This window comes from Bombus bifarius, unplaced genomic scaffold, assembly GCF_011952205.1.
Source record: "Bombus bifarius isolate JDL3187 unplaced genomic scaffold, Bbif_JDL3187 scf7180000009855_frag, whole genome shotgun sequence".
Classification (NCBI taxonomy): Eukaryota; Metazoa; Arthropoda; class Insecta; order Hymenoptera; family Apidae; genus Bombus; species Bombus bifarius.
The window spans coordinates 1808-13727 of NW_022885379.1; the positions used below are offsets into that span (position 1 = coordinate 1808).

General features: G+C 38.1%; 1 protein-coding gene across 1 annotated transcript; it reads left to right on the forward strand.

Moving 5' to 3' along the window:
- Positions 1-252: 252 nt before the first annotated feature.
- LOC117215903 lies at positions 253-844 on the forward strand. The gene has a single exon (XM_033462466.1). The coding sequence runs from the start codon at positions 253-255 to the stop codon at positions 754-756; it is 504 nt and encodes a 167-aa protein (XP_033318357.1). The 3' UTR covers positions 757-844.
- Positions 845-11920: the final 11076 nt, after the last annotated feature.

The following is an 11920-nucleotide window of genomic DNA, read 5'->3' on the forward strand; positions in this document are numbered from 1 at the left end:
AGAATCAATTCACCTGAATGCAGATCAGAATTAATTACTAATCGACAGACGGTCAAAACTTGCCCGACTGCTGTCTTCAAGCTGGAAGAATTGACGTTCGTACCTTTGCAGACGGAAAACCATTATATTATTATTCCTGCGAAAAATGTACAAATCGACGTGTTATGTAAGACACATAAAATCCTAGAAATTAGACAACCAAGCTTAATTAGCAGTAAAACCGGGTGCATAATCACATACGATCATAATATTATGAAAATAGGAGGATCACATAAAAATATCTCTTACGAAACCAAATTTAAGAATAGCATATACAGCTTCGAAGAAACAGATGTTCCAATATTAGAGAAAATATTAGAAACAGCTCCAAAAGTAACTCACAATTTTAACCAATATAAAGCCAACCTCGACACATTACAAACACAAATCAGTACCCTGCAATTTGAGCGACGCATAAATTCATTGAAGGAATATGGCATATCCACACTACAAATATTAGGAATCATAGCCCTAGGACTAGGAACAATATATGTAATGTACAAATGTAAACTTTTCGAATGTCTACGCCGATCATTTCCTAAAAATGTACGTATCAAAATACTCTGCCCTACCGCTCGCGTAAACAGGATCGATCAAACATCAACAGTACCAAGGACGGTCACCTTCCAAAATATCACCGAAGACGAAGATGAGGGGATCATTCAACTTAGAAGCCCCACCAGAGCCTTACGCTTTAGCGGAGCAAAGCGAAGCTAAGGAGGGGGGAATGTCACGGTGGTCGTGAGAACGCAACGAAAGGATGGTTATGCCTCACATACCTTGGTCAGCAAAATGATGGCTAAGCAGTAATAGAAACCCTATGTGACCGGCATCCAGCGATAGCCCCTCCACAGGAGCCGGGTCCTTGATATAAAAAAGTACCTCTCGAGTCGTTGTAAGAACATTCTTTTCTGTGCTGTTTGACCATTCTGTATTGTTACTCTGTCAGTGTTCAATAAATTTTCTAATAACAATCAAAATTTAAGTACGAATTTCTCACCTTGCGTGCGGAACGTGAAATTACCCCGAATCGACGTGACACTACCATAGAAAAGGAGTGTCTGGCAATTGTTTACAGCGCAATGCACTTCCGACCGTATCTTTACGGAAGAAAGTTTACTATCGTAACCGATCATAAACCTTTAGTGTGGATGCATTCTATCAAAGATCCTACTTCTAGAATTTGGAAATGGAAATTAAAATTATCGGACTTTGAATTTGATATTGTATACAAAGAAGGCAGAGCGAACGCAAACGCAGACGCATTATCTAGGAACCCTCCAGAAGTTTGTTTACCAATCAGAAAGAGAGAGGAAGTCTCACCGATTCGCTATCCTGTCCCAAAAAGATTCGAAATAGACACGTCAACGGAAGACTCTCCCGTATTCGAAGCCAAACCACGCGTCTTGCCTCAACCCAGTGATTCCAAAAACCAAGGAAAGGGTTTTACCCGAAAACATTTTACAATAGAAGAAACCTCCATAAAATATTTAGACCAAGCACTAACAGAAATCAATGTAAGTACAGACAGAGAAATAACCAATCGAGAAAAGGAAGACACGGACACGACAAGCGAAAAAGAAACCTCCACTGTAGTTCCAGAACTAATTCAACAACAAGAAAAGGACACGAGACCTACGATAATTGCGGAACTAAAAATTTCGGAAACCCGAGACTCAATTGCAAGAGTAAGTGACCATAAAGTAGTATTTATAGATATACACGGCAAACCGATAGATAAAGGAGCCTTAGAAATGAAGGAAACGGGAAAATTGCCTCGTTATGAAGATTTAATGTTAGAAAAAGCAAGATTGAATTACGATTCCGGAAAATACATTGTATCCCTACCGATAAAGGAAAATAGAAATATTCCAATAACACCAGACAATTTATTAAACTCGCTAAGATCTCTATTAGACGTAGTAAATGAAAAACAGTTAACTTCGTTTAGCATTAGCAAAGGAAACTTGGAGGAAATACCCTGGCGATATACAATCAGAAAATTAAAGGAAATATTTATGGAAAAAACCTTATCCATCACCATTTGCACTGGAGAAGTAATTACTCCACCTGTGGAAGCGCGGAACAACATAATACGAGAAAAACATGAATCAAGCGTAGCAGTACACAAAGGAATTACCAAAACTTATCAAAGAATACGACAACACTACTATTGGGAAAATATGAAAAAGGAAATTCAAGATTACGTAAGAACATGTAAGGAATGTCAATTAAAGAAACTCGCAAGAATAAAAGCAAAACAACCAATGGTACTTACAGACACACCAGGTAAAGCATTCGATAAAATTAGTATGGATATTGTAGGACCATTACCAAAAACTCAAAAGGGAAATGAATATATATTAACCATCCAAGATTTATTAACAAAATACTCAATTGGGATTCCACTAGGAGGAATCTCTTCAGCCGAGATAGCGGACGCTTTTGTAAAGCGATTTATTTGTCGTTTCGGATCACCGAGAGCTATTCTCACTGATCAAGGAACGAACTTTACATCCTCACAAATGAAGAAAGTAGCAAAGAGATTCCGCATCAAACAATACACCACGACGGCATATCATCCACAAAGTAACGGTTCAATCGAAAGATCTCACCACGTACTGATTGAATATCTCAAATTATACATTGAAAATTCCAGAAATTGGGACGAATGGGTAGAATTAGCTATGTTTTCTTATAATACCTCTGTACACGAAGGAACGAAATTCTCCCCGCACGAATTAGTTTTTGGACATTTAGCCAGAGAACCTACTGGTGAAGTAATAATCGAAGAGAACATGGAACCAACATACGCAGAATATCTCGAAGACCTGTTCGATAAAATTAACACCGTACAACGAATGGCAAGAGAAAATTTAATAAAATCCAAACTAAGATCAAAAGAATATTACGACCGACGAATCAACCCCCAGGATTTTAAAGTAGGAGATTCGATATATTTACTAAAAGAACCCAGTAAAGGAAAATTCTCCGATCAATATACTGGACCATATAAAGTGCTAGAAATCCTGCAGAACCAAAACGTCAAGATTGAAGTAAAAGGGATTCCGCGAACAGTGCACTTAAACAAGCTAAAACTAGCGCATAATCGAAATAAACAATGAATAAAGTGATTTCAGTGGGCAACGTAGTGCAGTAGTGTATGTTGTAGTGCTGTTCGTCGAATAATACAGATATCGAACACCTAAAAGGAAAAAGGGAAAATTATTATATGTGTTTCAATTATTGCTTAAATATAAAACGTGTTAACTCAATGAACAATTAACTAGTGAAAGTGAAAGTTACCTTGTGAACAAGTGATCAACATACAAGAAAGTGTACGTGCAAGTATAGGTTATGGATCGTTGTTCGTGGAACATAATGTACGACAGCTACCTAAAATAAGTGAATAAATTAGTCTCAATTGTCTCAGTGCAAAATACGAGGTTACTAAGTGTTATAACTATATTGTGGATAAATCAAAAGGAAGTGTGACACTGTTCGTCGAATAATACAGATAGCGAAAACCTAAAAAAGAAAAAAAAAAGGAAAATTATCATGTGTACTCCAATTATTGTTTGAATATACAACGTGTTGATTCAATAAAATTAAAAGAGTGAAAGTGAAAGTTACCTTGTGAACAAGTAATCATCATACGAGAAGGTTTACGTGCAAAATAGGTTATGGATCTCTGTTTGCGAAACACCATGTACAACAGCCAGCTGAAAATTAAATGAACCAATTAACTTCAATTGCCTTAATGCAAAATACAACAGTACTAAATGTTATAACAATACTGTGGAAGCATTGCACTGTTCATCGAACAACACAGATGGCGGAAACCTGAAAAGAAAAGAAGTTTATTACAAGTGCTCCAATTACTGTTTGAATGTGAAACGAGCTAGTTCAACGAATAACTAAAACGGTGAAAGTGCAACTTACCTCATGAACAATTAATCACCATACAATGAAGCGTACATGCATGAATTTCGCAGACTAACAAGAAGAAATAAAATAGTTGATAAAGTATAGAAAGCGGTTAGAAAATAATCAAGATAGATTAATTGAGAGTTAGTAATAAATGTAACCGGAGTAAAGGGATATTTGGTTATGTATTAATCTACGTAGTATTGTGATGTTAATTTGTAATGCACAATAGTGGTCGCACATACAATGCATTATATATATATATATATAAAATTAAATAAATTAAACACCACCTTTATGACCACAGATATAAGACGATTGAAGGCAGCCGTAGTAGAAGGCAGCCGTAGTAAGTATCCAAGGCATATCAAAGAATCGGATGATGTTGCGGGAACGATCCAGGTAGGTGATGCAGCAACGAAAGAGTAGAATCTGAAGAATTACAGACAATGTTAATCTAACAAGTAGATTTTAATCACTAATAAAGAAACCAATTCATATCATACACAAAATAATAGCAAATAGCAAGTACATGCAGTAATAAATTAATAGGGAAAATAAGAAAGGTTAATAAACACAGGAAGAGGTTAGAAATTAATCAAGATAGACTAACTAAATATTAACAACATGACTGAACTCGGTGCAAAAGAATAAAGTTACGCTACACAAAATATCTGGTAACACAATACACAAAAAACATTAACTAAATTAAACAAGACTTATATAAATGCAAGTCACGTATAATCAAAACAATGACTATCGAAATTCGATAACAATACAATCCATGCTATCACATTAAGGTAGCACACGGTATTGACACAGACAATATCATGAAACACAAAACAATATTACAAAAACATTACTAAGTAAAATTATAGTGATTAACAATTAATTAACTATTTCAACGACACGCTACTGTTGACATTAAACCAACGCCATACCAAAGATACACGCGAGCGGCCATGTTGAAAAATTCGTCGCGCTCACATACAAATAATAGCCAATAGAATGTAATACAGCATCATAATAGTTATGTTAGGTACTAATAAAAAAAAAAAAACAACAACAAAAAAAAGGGGAGAGAGTTAAGGAAAATACATATAATAAATAACAACTAACATAATCATAACATATTATATATATTATATTATATACAGAGATACAGTATTCATACAAGGAACAGGTCCGAATGAAACATATATATATAAAAAAAAAAAGAAAAAAAAATATATAATATATATATTAACTATTTTTGTATGTGTGTATAGAACTGATGGCGAATTCATCAACCATTCTCTGAACGACGGATGAAAGAACATGTAGATGTTGTCCAGACGTTTCACGAGGAATCCAGAGAGCATTTTGAATCTCTGCAGAAAATCCTTCCATGCATGTTCGTTTACAAAAATCTGACAGACATCGAAAGAATTTTTTTTTTATTCCAAGGAATAGCAATCCGTAAGATTGCTACCGTAAGACCATAGAACTGTAAAGCACCTGTACGCCACTCACGAAACCAAATACTTTCGCTATCCACCTGTAAACAAATGACATTTATAACTGTGCATATAACTTTCACCTAATGTTTAACAATATATACATACACGCATGTTGTAAAGTAGGCGATATCTATTGATAATCTAAGTGACTCGTAAAATAAGTCGTCATATTTACCATTGCACGCACATATATATATATATATATATATATATATATATATATATATATGTCGGAGATGAAAGGAAAGCCGAAGCCCTTCCTTGGAAATTTTGGGAACATCCTCTAGTACCTTAGCCTAGATTTTATTATAGTTGTAATTGTTTAAGATTTGTAATAAGCGAGATTGGGTTCGAGGTGACAATCGGTCGCTGAACGTAGCCACGGTCACGGGATGGATGTTTTATCTAACGGAGGTCTGGAGTGGTTGTATGTGTTTTCCGAGAAATGTGGTTGTGGCGGCATGCGGCCTCGAGAGCGGGCCTAGCCACGTGTGATGTTGCCTCGGAGGTGCCGATGCAATGGGACATACATTGTATTAGTAATCAAAACTCCAGGCAGAAACTGCCTAGCAACGGCGTTTGGAACTTTCTCGATGCTTCCAACGAGTGTGCCTAGCAACGGCGTTTGGAACCTTCTCGATGCTTCCAAACGGGTATAGAAAACAAAATGCAATCGTACAGGGAGAAAAATCTCCACGAGGCTGGCATTCTTGCGATTGCCTTGGAGAGTGATACATCGAGCATCTTCGACGATCGCATTTGCGTCTAAGTTAGTTTCGCTTAGTGACCGTGGATTCGTTTGAACTCAAACATTGCTAATAGTATTATTTAATTTAATTATTCGTAGATCGTATTATTCATTAGGCTTAGTGTTTGTTAGACTTATTACTAGTTGTACCTATTATTTGTTAAGCTTAGTGATAGACCTGTATATACGTGTAAATAAAATCTCGGCTTTGTGAAACGATGGCTAGTCCACATGAAGAGTCGTCGCGCGCCCAAAATTCGAATCGTGATCCGACATATATATGTCCCTAAGAAATGACTCTTTTAATGAGTATCTGGTGAGAGAACCGAATAGGTATCATTATTAAGTTATAGATAAATAGAAAATTACATCACAAACAAAGAAATGAACAGAAATAAAGAAATTTTTAGGCCTAGCAGTTCTAACGAGACAAGTAAAAATGAATGCTCTCTACGACTATTGGTCAACTGATCCATGTATGGAAACTCCATTTTTCTCGCAAGTAATAAGCAGAAACAGATTTTTACAAATAACGCAGAGTTGGAATTTTTGCAACAATTCGACGACGAAATGTCATCGTGTTCTTCCTCTTCGACCGTTGTGAACGCGCTCGGCAAGCGATCATACTGGAAGATTACTGGGTCAGGGTTGGCCTCATGGAGGGCGAAAGCGTCCAGCGCTGAACTCCAACGGCGCACGTGGTCACTGTCACGACCGGCATACTTCAAATCCGACGGACTGACGATAGAGATAAAGATGTGGCGGCACTCGGCGACAATGTATATCGCTGAAGTGCCTAATGAACCATCAACATCCCAACGGTCCTTCCACCGAAGGTTCTAGAAGAAAGAGCACGTGGCAACGATCGCGGACGCCTAACAAATGCATGGACGATGAGGATGTTGAGGGATGACAAAAGAAAGTAATCGGATCCGATCGAAAGTAAAATCATAAGAGTCAGTCTTAGACAGTCACGCCTAGAGTTCGGAAGTAGATTGTAAAGTGTATTGATGTTAGAAAAAAAAATAAAGTTTTCTTTTTTTATTTTTCACCTCAAATTCCTTTTTTATTTTGTTATTTTACGTGACATCACCACCACCTCCGCCGTCGCCTCAACAATGGCCGATCTCTGCCGTCTCTGCATCCGCGACGGTGCCGTTGGCGGCGACGACGCGCGGAAAGAGGATATAAAGATGGAATCGGATGAAAGAGAAGGGACCGAGAAGGACAGCTAACCGATTCACGGACATGAACACGCGGGCAGCGCATATCTGCGGAGGAGGGTGCGCTTTCTGGAGAGTGAGGTCAGTCGTCTCCAGAAGACGGTGGAACGGCTGACCAAGGAATGTGTACTAAGAGGGCAGTAACAGAAGGAAGTGTAGCGACACTCGACAGCAAACTTTCCAACGGTTTCTGTCCCGTGGCTCGTTACACAAAGACCCTATACAAGACAAGATGATTGCCAGGTGCCGATACATTCTTACAGAATATTTTCAGTTAACCTAAGGGCCCGCTACAAATCTTAGGATTTTGTTAATTAAGGTCCTTCAAACGGACAAACAGTCTTTATCCCAATAGTCCCTAAATCTACCACCTACTACGGGAAGATACGGGAAATCTGCTTTTCTCACGTACGACGCTTCCTACTAGCATCTTTCTCTCAAGGATGGTTAGTATCCTTTTCCAACCACCAACTCAAAATTTAGCCAATTAACAACGACGTCCACTTCCCTCACTTTCCGAACCAACGCTTTCCTAAACGAATCCGATGATCTCGTATCCTTAGACACACCCCATCATAGTTTTTCCTATCCAGCATCATCGTGACGGAAAGTCAGTCGCGAGACGCCTGTCCGAATTGATAGTTGATAGTTGGCAGCAATCACTGATACGAGTTGCTCGACATCTCAGGCAATCATCGTCCGAACTCGTAGCGCATATCGAATCGTATCTACCCGAATCTACCCGAGTTCGAACTTGTAATCGCGAACCGCGAACCGCGAACCGCGAACCGCGAACCGAAATTAATAACCGCGAGTTTTACGTCAAGTATACTCACCGAATATATTTTGTTAATAAATATTTATTGTTAAACATATTCGAGTGTTCCTTCAATACCTATCACGCCCATCACCTCAGAAGTAACGACGGTGAAGGGCAAGCGGTGGGGATCACCACTACGAGGGGACGAAAGGAGATGCTCCCGGGGCCCCAACGGGAATGATTATGGGCCATAGAATAAGAATACATATAAAAAATTTCCTGCAAAAAGTGATAATTTCGTGGATAGAAGATTGTGGATCAAAGGAAAACGACGAAGAAATATCTAGTACAGCAAACACTTATGAGCTGACAAGCAGATCATCCAGACTAGATCACCCACAAAGACTATCAAATTTCGGAAAACATAAACTTATAAACATAGTGTCTAGTCGTCGGAGTAAAAAAGCCCCAAAACCCCAATGTAGAATTTGCACAATTAAAAAAGAAAAGAAGTAGAATATGTTTTGTCTGTAAATTTTGCAATGTTCCATTACACAGAAGCGATTGTTTTGGACGATATCACACTTTTAAAAAAATATTAAATTATTATTTGCTTGAAGAAAATCATTGTATGGATTATGGAATATTATATAAATATTAATCTAAAAACGATTCTAATAGATCAAATAAATATCAATATAAATATTATAAGTAATTTCGCCAAATTTGAGTTAACATTTCTATAGGTATGAGAAAAAGCGCGTATATTCCCGCGCGATATCCTAGAGTCTAAACAGAGCTAGAGTCTAAACTGGCTTCAACGATGTATCTGCGACCGAGTGAGAGGTAGACAGTACATAGGATTTTCAACCGCTACTGGTCGGTAAAATGATACGATAGTACACAACAAGTGTATAAGGTGAAACCGTGAATGTGCGTGCGTGCGTGCGTGCGTGCGTACGTGGATAACGATAAGGCGAAGCGAATAATATGCATAGTGAATCTTTTCTGTCTTTTGTGAAGAAAGGTTTTATTTTTCATTCTTTTGGCCTCTTCCCTCTCGTTTCTTTTTCCTTTTCTTCTCTCCAGCGTCACATGAAGCGCACAAATGTCCAAATCTTTCCACGGTTCTTTCTTGGTTCGCTATATTTTGCGAATGAAATTGTACTTCAAATCCACTATATCCAAACGTCTTCCCCTATCCTTTCCTATTTCTCTACCTATATGTCGGAGATGAAAGGAAAGCCGAAGCCTTTCCTTGGAAATTTTCGGAACATCCTCTAGTACTTTAACCTAGATTTTATTATAGCTGTAATTGTTTAAAATTAGTGATAGCGAGATTGGCTTCGAGGTGACAATTGGTCGCCGAACGTAGCCACGGTCACGAGATAAACGTTTTGCCTAACGGAGGTCTGACGAGTGGTTGTATAGGTTTTCCGAGAAGTGTGATTGTGGCGGCATGCGGCCTCGAGAGCGGGCCTAGCCACGTGTGAGGTTACCTCGGAGGTGCCGATACAATGGGACATACATTGTATCAATAACCAAACTCCAAGCAGAAACTGCCTAGCAACGGCGTTCGGAACTTTCTCGATGCTTCTAACGAGTGCGTATCAAATTTCAGACGAGGCCGGCATTCGTGCGATTGCCTTGAAGAGTGACACCTCGAGCATTTTCGTCAATCGTATTTTGTGCCTAAGATTATTTTTACGCTTAGTAAAGAGTTATCTCGTTGGCCGTGGATTCGTTTGAACCCAACAAACACATTGTTAATAGTGTACATTAAATTCATTATTCGTAAATCATATTATTCATTAATCTTACTATTCGTTAAGCTTATTATTCATTAGACTTATTATCTGTTAAACTTAATTATTCTTATAATTTATTATTTATTAACTTCATTGTTCATCAAATTTATTATTCGTTAGACTTAATTATTTGTTAAGCTTTGTGATAGTCTTGTATATACGCGTACATATAATCTCGGCTTTGTGAAACGATGGCTGGTCCACGCGAAGAGTTGTCACGCGCCCAAAATTCCGATCTTAACCCGACATATATTTTAAATAACCCAGAGCGGTCGGAGCCTATATCGAATCGATAAAGTTTGGACCCACGTAAAAATAAGTATAAAGCTCAGGAGTTTTGTCGTTTGGGTATTCAATTGTGTGTTCACTATCGTTACTACTCGCACTCCGCACTCGTAGTACAAATCGACAAATTTTTACAATTTGTTAATTTATCAACCACGGTTGATCATTTTACAATCCACAGGAAAATGATAACATGCTCGATATTCTAGTTCGTGTTTGAAGATACATAAAAAATATATATTTATGCACTTCCTATACTACATATCTCATTGAGCATGTGAAAACTCGCTAGTAGAACGCTAGTAGTAGGTTATGAAAATACATCTAATTCATAAATATATTGTGAAAATTATGTAAAGAAATATAAATAGAAGATAAATTTGAGATAACAAAATTATAGCACGCGCCATACAAAATATATGTCGGGTTTACATTAGAATTAGGGTTAGGGGCGTGAAACGAATCTTCGTTTGGGTTACACGTTGTCGTTATGCAATGGAGAAGACATTGACTAGTGCAAATACGATTATTATAGAACCGGACAAGTAACCGCGGTAATTAGGTGCTCGAGAAACTAATGACAATGATCCTAGGTTCAATAACGAATCCGCGGTCGACGGGATGATAGATGAACGTACTCACAAAATCTAAGTCGGACGCGTAATATTCACTGGTCGTAAAGGGTTACTCCTTTCATCAATGAGATCGCGAGCGAGAATGCCTTTCCCGTCCCGATGATGCCACAGAGGAAAACTATAATGGGGTGTGTCTAAGGACACGAGATCATCGGATTCGTCGAGAAAAGCCTTCGTTCAGAAAGTAAGGGAAATTGGCGTTGTTGCTAATTGGTCAATCTCCATATCGGTGGTTAGAAAAAGATGCTAGCCGCCCTTCGAGGGAAAGTTGCTAGTGGGAGACGCCGCTCGTTGAAAAATATGTCTCCCCTATCTTCCCGTAGTTGGGACAAAGACTGTTTGTCTGTTTGAAGGACTTTAGTTAACTAAACCTTAAGATTTATAACGGGCCCTCGAGCTAGCCGAACATGTACTGCGGAGACGCATCGACATCTGGCAATCATCTTACTCGAAGAATAGGGTCTGCGTGTGGCGAGCTACGGGACAGAAACCGTTGGAATGTTTACTGTCGCGTGTCGCCACGAATATTTCTTTTAAGGAGAGCTATAGAATTACTCCATACCTTTGTTAGACAAAGCGTTCATCCCGTGACCGCGGCTACGTTCGGCGACTGACTGTCGCCTCGAGCCCAAGCTCATTATCACGACTCTCGAACAATTACAATCGGGTTGAATAACTACAATTGTTCAATTACAGCTATAGTAGACTCTAGGTTACAATATTGCGGGATTATCAAAAATTCCAAAGGCTCCGGTGTTCTTTCATCTCCGACATATATAATTCGTGACATCCTTGTAAAATCTAGACATGATTCTTTTGTTAGTTTTTCGTAATTGTATCACAATTTTAAGATTAATTAAACGAATATTTAATAATGATTTTAACACCGAAAATAACGATTATTATACTGCGAATTTTTATATGAATACAGTATGTTAGAATATGTGAAATATAAGGTCCGGCCAAATAACATCAACAAACGAAAAACAGTTTTGT

Coding starts and splice junctions, on each gene's coding strand:
- LOC117215903 (XM_033462466.1), top strand. CDS start 253: ATGAAAATAGGAGGATCACATAAAAATATCTCTTACGAAACCAAATTT.